Below are 12,242 nucleotides of genomic sequence, written 5' to 3'. Positions count from 1 at the left end.
ATTTTAAGTTATTAATTTTGTTTACTAAATACCCACTTAAGATGATGTTTGTTTTTTCATTAAATAAAAAAAATCAAAATATTTAACTTTTTCTCTTCAAATAAAAATAATATGTTAATATTAACTAATAAAATTAAAGTGAACTTGTTATCAATATATTTAATTTAGTTATATTAGTTTATATGAGCAAGTTATTTTTTGTTGAATATAAAAATCAAATATTTTGATTTTTTTTTTTTACTTTAAGTTATTAAATTAATTTATCAAACACCCCACATGATATTGTTGGAATTTTTATGTGTGGACTTACATAATCAATGTGATAATGTCATAAATCAATGTTATTTTATTTTTGCATTGTGGTCCATAATGGGGTTGGACACTTGTTGTTACTTGATTTTTTATGAGCTCACCCTAATTCACTTGATTGGCCCATTAAGTCAAGTAGTCCAAATAATGTGTGTAATGCGTGATATATATATATATATATATATATATATATATATATATATATATATATATATATATATATATATATATATATATATATATATATATATATATATAAATAAGTGAAAAGAGAAAGATCTCTTGCTCCATCTCTCTGCTTCTTCTTCTTTGGGCTGGAGAGGGCACGCACAACACATTTAGACTGAATCTTGGGTGTAAGAAAGGGAAGAGTTCATTGAACCCGGATTCACATACCATCACGGACTGAGCTTCATCTTGGAGGCAGTGAAGCATGAAAATGGTTTTCCACGACATTAATCAGGGTGAACGTTTCGTTTATTCTCGTTTAATGCATGCTTTAATGTCTACATGTGATCTTATGTTGTTTAAATTTTCATCAATTGGTATCAGAGCAAGATTGCATTAAGTTAGTGGGAGCCATTTTTGGTATTGTAATATTATGCTATTGTTGGAAGGATTGTTATTATTGTATATTCCCCTGTGAATCAAGCAATCAAGCATGTATGATTGCTTTTGATTATTTGTTTTAATAAGATTCTATGGGATATTGATTTATGATTATGTATATGTTGTGATGTTTGATTATGTAGTCCACACATAAAAATTCCAACAATTTTTCCCACTTAGACTACATAATCAAACATCACAACATATACATAACCATAAATCAATGTCTCATCGAATCTCATCAAAACAAATAATCAAAAGCAATCATACATGCTTCATTGCTTGATTCACAGGGGAATATACAATAATAGCAATCATTCCAACAATAGCATAATATTACAATACCAAAAATGGCTCCCACTAACTTAATGCAACCTAGGCTCCCAACAACCCCATTTGAGATACATGTTCATGAAACACAACTATGGGTAAGCCTTTTATTAGTGGATCTGCCAACATACCTTTTGTTGACATGTGCTCAATATCAATAAGAGACTCTGTCACTTTCTCCTTAACAAAATAGAACTTTACATCAATATGCTTGGAGCGAGAAATACTTCTAGTGTTCTTAGAGAAAGCAACAGCTACGGAATTATCACAAAATAATTTTAGCGGTCTAGAAATGGAGTCAACTACTCTCAAAGCTTAAATAAAATTCTGCATCCATATAGCATGACAACAAGCCTCATAACATGCCACATACTCTGCCTCCATAGTTGAGGATGTTGTAAGTGTCTGTTTGACACTTTTCCAAGATACAACTTCTCCTGTCATCATAAAAATATAGCTCGTAGTGGATTTCTTATCATCTATGCAGCCAGCAAAATCAACATCACAAAACCCAACTACATCAAGTATGTTGGTGCGCTGATATGTCAACATTAAGTCCTTAGTTCCTTGCAAATACCTAAGGACCTTCTTAGCAGCTTTCCAATGTTGACTCCCAGGATTGCTCAAGTACCTTCCCAACATGCCCACAATAAAGTAATATCAAGGCGTGTACATACTTGAGCATACATAAGGCTGCCAACCAAAGATGAATAAGGAATGGTTCTCATTTCCTCTCTCTCATCATCATTTTGAGGACACTAAGCCTTTGAAAACTTATCATCATTCACAATCGGCACTCTAGTAGAACTACAGTTATGCATATTGAACATCTTCAATATCTTATCAATATAGGTTCTCTAAGACAATTTAAGCACCCCATTAGCCCTATCACGAAGAATCTTTATGCCCAAAACATAAGAAGTCTCATCAAGATCCTTCATGTCAAAATGGGTTGACAACATGTGCTTTGTCCCAATCAACAAGTCAGAATCATTTTATGCAAGTAGTATATCATCAACATATAAAACAAGAAATATGTAACTACTCCCACTGACCCTCAAATAAATGCATCTGTCAACTGCATTCTTTTTAAAACCATTTTGGGTGATAATCCTATCAAACTTTAGATACCACTGCCTCGAAACCTGTTTAAGACCATAAATTGACTTATTGAGCTTGCAAATTAAATTTTCCTTTCCAACTTCTACAAAACCAGTAGGTTGCTCCATATACACATCCTCATCCATAACACCATTCAAAAAAACTGTCTTGACATCCATCTAATGTAGCTCAAAATCAAAATGAGCTACTATGACCATTATCACTCTAAAAGAGTCCTTGGTTGATACATGTGAGAATGTTTTTTTAAAATCAATTCTTTCTCTTTTACTATAACTTTTAACCACAAGTCTAGCTTTATATCTCTCTATTTTCCCCCTAGAATCACGTTTGGTCTTAAAAACCCACTTGCATCCAACTAGTTTACAACCATGTGGCAATTCGACCAAATCTCAAACACCATTCATATACATAGAGTTCATTTCATCATCCATGGCTTTTTTTCCAAGAAATGAATTGAGGACAATGAATTGCTTCTTGATAAGTGACTAGATCAGAAGCATCATAACCATCATACTCATGCTCCTGCAAATAAACCATATAATCATATGAAATAGCCGGCCTACGAACCCTTTGTGATATTCTCAAAAGAATCCCATCAACAATAGTACCATCAATAGGAATATCAGGTTCCACTTGATCACCATACTCTCCTTGATTAGTGGTCAGCTGTTGGACAATAGGAACATCCACATCTGGAACATGAGATGTAGGAAAATGGATTATAACATGCTATTCTCCAAAAGGTATCTCACGAGGCACAAAATTGGGATCAACATTAACTTCATCTTCAAAGTATACAACCTTGTTTGACTCAATGATCCTGGTGGTATGAAATGGACAATAAAATCTGGAACCCCTTGATCCAATGCAATAACCAACGAAGAAACCACTAATAGTTTTAGGATCAAGTTTCTTTGACTGTGGGTTATATGGCCTAACCTTAGCCTTACATCCACAAACATAAAAATGGTGAATACTCGATTTTTTCCCTGACCATAGCTCATAAGGTGTCTTAGGCACAGACTTACTGGGTACTTGATTCAAAATATATGTCGCAGTCTTTAAGGCTTCATCCCATAGAAATTCTGGTAAGGATGAATTAAACAACATGCACCTTACCATATCCAACAATGTTCGATTCCTCCTTTCTGCAACCCTATTTTGTTGAGGAGTGTCTGGCATTGTATATCTAGCATCAATGTCGCATTCCAACAGAAACTTAACGAATGGTCAAGGATTTTGTGCAATCTCATCATATCTCCCATAATATTCACCACCTCTATCAGACTTCACAGCTTTAATGGGCTTTCCCAACTGCAACTCCACCTTAGCCTTAAAGGCCTTAAACACATTTAAGGAGTCAGATTTCTCATGGATTAGTTCAACATAACCATATCTAGAGAAATCATCAATAAAAGTGATGAAATATTTATAACCCCCTAAAGCAGTTGGTGTCATGGGACCACATATTTCTATGTGGATCAAGTCTAAAGTACTTCCACACTTATCAATCTTCTCATTTCTGGTCTTAGTTGTCATCTTCCCCTTTAAGCAAACAACACAAGTCTTGAAGTCTGAGAAATCAATATTAGAAAGCATATCATCTCTAACCAATCTCTCTAATCTTTGCCTAGAAATATGACCTAGGTGTTTGTGCCACAACATGGAAGAACTCAGATTCATTCTAACACGCTTGCAACCAATAACAGAATTGACAGAAGATGAATCACATAAAGGACCATGATGCAAACTGAGACTATAAAGAAAACTAAACAAAATAGCATTGCCAATTAGAACCAAGTTGCTAAATATATCCACTTTTCCTCCTCTAAAGTGGAAAGTGTAACCTTGTCTATCCAAAATAGATATAGAAATCAGATTCCTCCTAAGTAAGGGTATGTAAGCAACATTGTGTAACAACAAAAAACTTTATGTGATCAACCTTAACTTTATCATGCCAAAAAATTTTACTTTCACTTTGCTTCCATCACCTATATACACACATTCTTCATGCTTTGACGACCTCCGTTTGTTTGTCATCTCCTGCAAAGAATTAGTGACATGAATAGTGGCACCAGTATCTAACCACCAAGAATTGGCATGAACATCAACAATATTAGTCTCAATCATGTTTGCATTCAAATTAACCACAACCACAATTTCACATTTCTTCTTCTTCTCCAGCCAATTTTTAAACTTGAAACAATTAGCCTGCTTGTGCCCAATCTTGTGGCAAAAGTTGTACTTCCCCTTGAATCTCTCTCTTTGTAGCATTAGAAGAAGCAAATGCATTGGAGGTTCCTTGACTCGAATTCCTTTTCCTCTTGAATTGCTTAGAGCCTCCAAAATTCTTGTGTGGAGGTTTTTTCTTCATATTACTCACTTGGTCAGTAACAAGAGCAAGTGAGTGAGTCTCATTTTTCTTCATTGAGACTTCATGTTGCACCACAATGGACATCAACTCCTCCAGAGTCCATTCTTCCTTCAAGGCATTATAAGTCAACTTCATTGCATCAAAGGAAATAGGAAGAGACTCAAGTATCAACCATTTCAAGAATCTCTCACTCAACTCCACTTTCATCTCATTTGCCCTGTTGAAGTAGTGTTTTAGCTTGATGATGTGATCTCTAACCCCACTTACTCCATCATACATAGTGGTTGTGAGAAGCTTCAAATAAGTTTCCATTTCTGCCTTATCAATCTTGGTATAATTGGCCTTCACATATTCCAAAAAGTCTTTGGTCATTTCCGTCTTTGGGACACATTCTTTAATAGATTTATCCATAGTATACTTCATCACCATCAAACAACTCCTATTGGAGTGCTCCCATATCTCATAAAAGGATCTTTTATCAACAGAGCTCACATCAGTGAGCTTTCTTGGCTCATCAACTCTCAAAGCCAAATCTAAATTGTGTAAAGTCATATGCACATTGAAAAACTCATATCATTCCTCAAAATTATTTCCAGTAAGGGGTTTGATGGCAGATAATTGCAGAGTAATTCCAGGATTGCTAGTAGTTGAAAAATAGCAAAATTAAACAATATGCATGTTACTACAATATCATGTTCTTTGCTAGTTTCCAGAATTTTTCAATTTAGCAATAGATTGGAAATTTGAAATTCCACAATGGTAAGAACAACTTATTAAATATCACAACCAAGATGCACTAATTTTATTACCGAAATGACAAAAGAAAATTATTACGATTCATAATATATAATTAATTTTCTTCACCAATCTAAGCATCCTACCAAATATTATAATCATCGATAGGACAATTACAATACTCACATGGACCTTAGTAATCACAATAATAAAGCAACCAAAAGTGGGAGATAAAATATCTCAATAAAGACAATTTGACACATATAGGATTACGATAGGCAACCACATATATGTTCATTATTGCCATGATAAACTCAAATATTTAATTTGCATAACTTGACACACTTGGAATTGCGATAGACAATCAAACAAGTGTTCTTCATTGCCATAATAAATTTAAATATTTAACAAAAATGGCCTAAGACAACATTATTGGTATAAGATAAAAAATTATACCATAAAGAACAATAATAATAATAATTGTCCCAATAAAACCAAATTTAAAAAATGCATAATAATTCCAAGAATATGCATAATCATTCCAAGAATACCAAGACAACCAAAACCAAAAAAAAAAAAAAAAGTTTTTTTTAATGATGTCATGATGACATCATCTCATCTTCTCCCCCAGAACACGACCTGGTTCTAGTTCTTCTAAAGATTTTTTTTTTTTGGCCAAAATTTTGTGCATTTTCCGACGAAAACACTTAGGTTTCCACCCTCAAACATCAATCTTTCAATCTAAACCCAAAAATTGCACAAAAAACACATAAAAGGAAAACCAAAATAAGCCTTAATTTCTGAAATTCCATCAAATAAGCTCCAAAAACCAAAAAGGATGGGTTTTGCTCCAAACAATATTCTCTACAAGTCTCCAACATCAATTGGGCTTGAAAACTGAGAAACAACGCCAAACTCCAAAAAAAAAAAAAAAACTCCAAAAAAAAAATGGCTTCCAAAACCAGAAAACGGGAAACCTAGAATAACCCAAATATGCAGCTCAAATGTCATTCATGTTGTGCTCTGATACCAATTGATGAAAATTTAAACAATATAGTATCACATGTAGACATTAAAACAAATGAGAGAATTTTTGGAATTTTTTATGTGTGGACTTACATAATCAATGTAATAATGCCATAAATCAATGTTATTTTATTTTTGCATTGTAGTCCATAATGGGGTTAGACACATATTGTTATTTGATTTTTTATGAGCTCACCTTAATTTACTTGACTGGTTTATTAAGTCAAGTGGTCCAAATAATATGTGTAATGCGTGATATTTATATATATATAAATGAAAAGAGAAAGATTTCTTACTCCATCTCTCTACTTCTTCTTCTTTGGGATGGAGAGGGCACGCACAACACATTTAGACTGAATCTTGGATGTAGGAAATGGAAGAGCTCATTAAACCCAGATTCACATACCATCACAGACTGAGCTTTGTCTTGGAAGTAGTGGAGCAGGAAAATGGCTTTCCACGACATTAATTAAGGTGAGCGTTTCGTTTATTCTCGTTTAATACATGTTTTAATATCTACATTAGATATAAGACATAAAAATGTATATATATAATTTGTATATGATTTCATATATTTATTTTCATACATCCAATAAATGGTTTCTGAATTTCAAATGACTCATTTCTTTCGGACTTACATATGATATTAATATGATATGCCACGTTTGAAGGAGAAAATCAAAAACCACAAAAACACCGAGGACCAATATATAAATAGATAAAAGAACAGGGACCAGAACTGCAATTAAGCCTAAATTTCATAACAATCATGGCTCTCTCTAGAGCCTCTTCCCTGCTTTCAAAACCAAATCTCCGTTTCTGTTGTTCTTGATTTGCTCTTCTCCAATTTCCTTCTCAAAACCCTAACTTTAACCCTAACCCTAGCCCTCTTGCTATAACTCCAATATCCCAAATCTTATCTTAGTACCTCTCCACCTCCGGTCATTATGACCGGGATATAATACTTTTCCGGCGAGTACAGCTCTCATTCCGGCGATCCGGGTGTACGGATAAGATTCGTGAGGGAAGCGAAGGATGCCGTCCCAGGCGGATCTGGACCGTCAGATCGAGCACTTGATGGAGTGCAAGCCGTTGCCGGAGGCGGAGGTCAAGGCTTTATGCGAGCAGGCGAAGTCAGTTTTGGTCGAGGAATGGAATGTGCAGCCGGTGAAGTGTCCGGTCACGGTGTGCGGAGATATTCATGGGCAGTTCCACGATCTCATCGAGCTGTTCCGGATCGGAGGGAAAGCTCCCGAAACCAATTATCTCTTTATGGGAGATTATGTGGGTGAGTTTGATAATTGTGTGCTTAATCCGTTGCAGTTTTTTGTTTTGTGATTTTGTGTTTCAAATTGGTTGTTTTGGGTCTTTGGGTGCAGTCATGGTTCTTTTGGCACACACGATCGGAGCTTAATAGGAATTATTTGATTTAGGTGGTTGAATGTAATGGGATCTACAGGTTGAGTGTAGAATCTCATTCAACGTTTGTGCATGATTTTTGTATCATGAAAACTTTATTATGGTATGTGTAGTTAACAAAAGGATGGACGAGTGGGTTCTTTGCGTTCTGTCCTGAACGAGTGATGGAACTTAAGCAAGATTGGAAACAAAGATTTGTGGGAAAGGAATTTAATGAATGGAGATGGAAAGAAAGGAGTTGGGTATCATTTAATTTCATGTTTTACTCTTAGTTTGTCAAAAAGGGTGAATCTAATAGGAAGGAATTCAATCTTGTACTATAAAGCTCTCCAAATCATATTCTAATTCCAATTTTAAGGGATTGGTTTCGTTGCACTGTTGTATCTCATTCAACTATTGGTGTGAAATTTGTCTGCTAATCTTTTATTTTATCTTCTTTATTATTTTTTGGAAATTTTTTCTGAGGTAGATTGGCATTTTTCATAATTCTGTTTGGTTCATGCAGATCGAGGATACTACTCAGTGGAGACTGTTTCGCTTTTAGTATCCCTGAAAGTTCGATATAGAGATAGAATTACAATTCTGAGAGGAAATCATGAGAGCCGGCAAATAACTCAAGTGTAAGAACTTTGTGTTCTTTTCTTATCTCCCCATTGGGCCCAGTCTACAATAGTAGTAGTCTATCTTTGACATATAAAACAATTCCTTTTCTTGCTCATAAAAGTCAACAAATTCCCTGAGTTCCAATCAACATTTTGTCAAGTAACTTTAGAAATTTTGCACAATTTTCTTGACTTTTATGATTCCTGTTATCTTTAAAGTTTTGAGTGGTGGAAATATCCTCAAGGACAATAGTAAGGAATAACTGAGCAGTCAACTAGATTTGCACGAGTGTTTCAACAACTATGATATGCTCCCCTAGCTACTCCCGAGTTTACTTGGTCGTTTCCCTTGTTTTTAATGGTTATATTCTTCTTTTAATATGAAAACTACTGCTCTTACTGAGAAATAAAATTTGTTTGGGCCATGTAGTGAGGAGCTACCTTAATTATATGGTAATACTGGCGCTCTCTTCATTTTATCAAGGGGTGCAAGCCTCATTGTTGTGTGTATCGAAGAAACAAAATGGAGAGGGAGATGCAGGCCAAGCTTGAACTTGCTAAACATTTAAAGAGAAATGTAAACATGTAACATGCTGATCGATTAGTTCTAAAGTTGCTTGTTCATGGATTAATACTGTGTTTTTTATTTATATCAATAACTTTATGATTTCTCTTTTCAGGTATGGTTTTTATGATGAATGCTTGAGAAAATATGGGAATGCAAATGTCTGGAAATATTTCACCGACCTTTTTGATTATCTACCTCTTACAGCTCTTATTGAGAGCCAGGTTTGAATTATATAATGCTTCCTTATTTGGTTTCCTTAATATCTTATTGACAACCTTTATTGTGTCTTTGTAGGTCTTCTGCTTGCATGGTGGACTCTCCCCATCATTGGATACATTAGATAATATACGTGCCTTGGACCGGATACAGGAGGTGCACTCATAGTCCTCTTATTATTGTCTCACTTCTGAATGTGATGCCAGCACTCTAAAAATGAAGGTTACTTGTAGTAACAGACAACCAAAAGAATTTATATTGACATAATCTCTTCTGATGTGGTTCAGTCTAAATGTTCAAATTACCTTTTCTTTGTTGTTGGGAAATCAAGTATGAGCCTAAATAACCATCAAGAAAATGAAATAGCACTGAATTGTTTTACTTAAAGATTACTTTCTTCTCGTTGATGCCTTATGTACATTTCTCTTTCAAGACCTTTCTTTTTGGTGCCCTGTGTGTATGTCCTATATACTTTGGTGTACTATTTTCTGTTGTTATTAATTTTCACATACCTATCTTTGCCTATAAAAAATAAATAAATAGATAAATCGATGCCTTATGTCCATATGTAACTGGGAAGGGCATATTGGTTCATTTGTCCTGGTGTTTCTATGTCTTTCAATTTTGAAGTTTCATGTATTGAAATTCAATGGAAACATCTTTACTGGCAAGATATCTTGAAAGATCTAATGACAACATGACATCACTTTATTTTGGGGGTTCTTGCATTTACCATTAAAGTGATAATTGAATCAGTTGTAGTACTTTTACTAGGAAATGACTGAAGCCATTTCTGTATGCTGCTGTGCTACTTCTATTTCATGGTGTTATGGCTGACCTGTCTATGTAACCTATCCAATTTAACATCCCCTTATAAATTTAATGCCTTTTTCAAATTATGTTAAATCTCATGTCCTTCCCTTGCTTTGTGGGAAACCAGGTTCCTCATGAGGGCCCAATGTGTGATCTTTTGTGGTCTGATCCTGATGACCGATGTGGGTGGGGAATTTCCCCTAGGGGAGCTGGATACACCTTTGGCCAGGATATAGCTTCACAGTTTAACCACACGAATGGGCTTACTCTTATTTCTAGAGCTCACCAGCTTGTTATGGAAGGTTACAATTGGTGTCAGGTTTGTGACACTGAATGAAAAGCAAAATCAGTTTATCATCAAATCATATTCCAAGTTCAATTTCTTGTACCTTTTTTATAATTTATTATTATTATTATTATTTGTAGGAGAAGAATGTGGTGACAGTGTTCAGTGCACCAAATTACTGCTATCGATGTGGAAATATGGCTGCAATTCTTGAGATTGGCGAGAATATGGATCAGAATTTCCTTCAATTTGACCCAGCACCTCGACAGATTGAACCTGACACCACACGCAAAACTCCTGACTATTTTTTGTAATCTCCATGAACTTACCACGAATCGATTATTCTTATTTCATGTTGTGTTTTTGTAGATGTGTCTTAGAAAAAGAACAATTTTCGTGTTTTAATTGAGGGAGAGAACGAAGGTTAATATTATCTATTATCATCATTCTTTTGTTTGGAATCAACCTACTGCTGCATCCAAGCAAGTTTCAGGAATCAAATGCAGAAGTTTTTGGCAGGTTTTGATACTGTATTCTAGAGATTGAGGGGAACAGCAACTGGATATTTTTTGTGTTATCCTTGGGCAAACAAACCTGTGGTGGTTGTCTCTTCATCTTTTTCTCACATTTTGTCAAATTAAAGTGGGATCCACTGATTGAGTATTTTTCTCTTGGTCAACTTCTTTTTCTTTGTATATTTAGACTCAGCATTTTGGTTGTTGAATTTAAATTTAATTGACTAGGTCATCTAATTATGTATTGAAGTTCCTTAGTCCGGCATACTCATTTACTCCTGCAGAAAAAAACCTATTCATGCTGTCTTCAGCTGGTGATAAGTGCTTGAAATGAAAATTACGAATTGATTGCATGCAGTAATTTTATCTGCCATTATGTTTATACAGTTAAGAGTGTTTTGATTAGGAGAGAGTTTTCATGGTTTTTGACTGCACAAAATCTCGGTGGCCATGCCTTTTATTCGATCTGTTTAGCCTAATGTTGTTGCCAAAGTGGCCATGAGAAGGCAGTTAGACAATGATCATGATCCCATCTGTTTTATTTGATATATGATATGATACTGAGATATAACCGTGTTGGTAAGCAGGCCAAGTTCCTTGTTCTTTGCCCTAACATTTAGAGTGTCTATGACAATGTTTCTCCCTTGGAGTGTTTTCATTGGAAGTGTTTTCCAAGTGATTTGGAAGAATAGTCTTTCAAAACCAAAAAGTAATATAAGTGATTTTTCAATTTTTTCAATTTTTTTTCTTAACTTTGATTGTTCTTTAAAATCATTGTAAAATAAATTCTTATTTTATTAGGAGTGATTCTGGAAGTGATAAAAAATTTTAAGTATTAGAAATTTTAAAAGCGTTTTCTAAAATCACTATCAAATGAACTCTAATTTTAAGGTCAAAGGATTGAGTGAGATGAATCGCATTGAGAGAACGTTTGATGAAACTTAATGCATATAAATTGATTTTAAATTAAATTGTTTTAAGTTGTTGACTTAAAAAAACTTATTATTATTATTTTTTTTTAAGCCTTAAGATTATTTAGTAAAATTGGCTTAGGAGGTTATTGGTTTTGGAAAATATTAAGAAAAGAAAATCAAATAGAATTAAAATTAATTAAAAATTTATATATTTTAAAATTATTTAGTATTTACAATAAATGAGAAAAACAAATAAAATGAGTTTGAAAAAATATGTAAAAATAACTTATTAGTTTTAAATATGTTACTTTTATTTTCCTTCATTTGTTTTTCTTTTTTTTTCTTTTCCTCATTTTTTTTAAAAACCAAACATAGTCAAAATTTATTCAATCATACATATTTAT

General features: G+C 33.9%; 2 protein-coding genes across 2 annotated transcripts; one reads left to right on the top strand and one right to left on the bottom strand.

Annotated features, from left to right (window-relative positions):
- Positions 1 to 4,576: 4,576 nt before the first annotated feature.
- On the bottom strand, positions 4,577 to 5,116 carry LOC104882410 (uncharacterized). Its single transcript, XM_010665574.1, has one exon. The coding sequence runs from the start codon at positions 5,114 to 5,116 to the stop codon at positions 4,577 to 4,579; it is 540 nt and encodes a 179-aa protein (XP_010663876.1).
- A 2,046-nt stretch (positions 5,117 to 7,162) lies between these two features.
- LOC100267243 (serine/threonine-protein phosphatase PP2A catalytic subunit-like) lies at positions 7,163 to 11,072 on the top strand. Its single transcript, XM_002267350.4, has 6 exons — positions 7,163 to 7,793; positions 8,430 to 8,544; positions 9,207 to 9,315; positions 9,389 to 9,466; positions 10,251 to 10,442; positions 10,550 to 11,072. Exons 1-6 carry the CDS (start codon positions 7,541 to 7,543, stop codon positions 10,721 to 10,723), a joined length of 921 nt encoding a protein of 306 aa, XP_002267386.1. The 5' UTR covers positions 7,163 to 7,540; the 3' UTR covers positions 10,724 to 11,072.
- The last annotated feature ends 1,170 nt before the right edge of the window (positions 11,073 to 12,242 follow it).

Source organism: Vitis vinifera, chromosome 17, assembly GCF_030704535.1.
Source record: "Vitis vinifera cultivar Pinot Noir 40024 chromosome 17, ASM3070453v1".
NCBI lineage: Eukaryota > Viridiplantae > Streptophyta > Magnoliopsida > Vitales > Vitaceae > Vitis > Vitis vinifera.
Note: the sequence above shows the minus strand (reverse complement) of the source record. Positions and strands in the feature narration are given on the sequence as shown.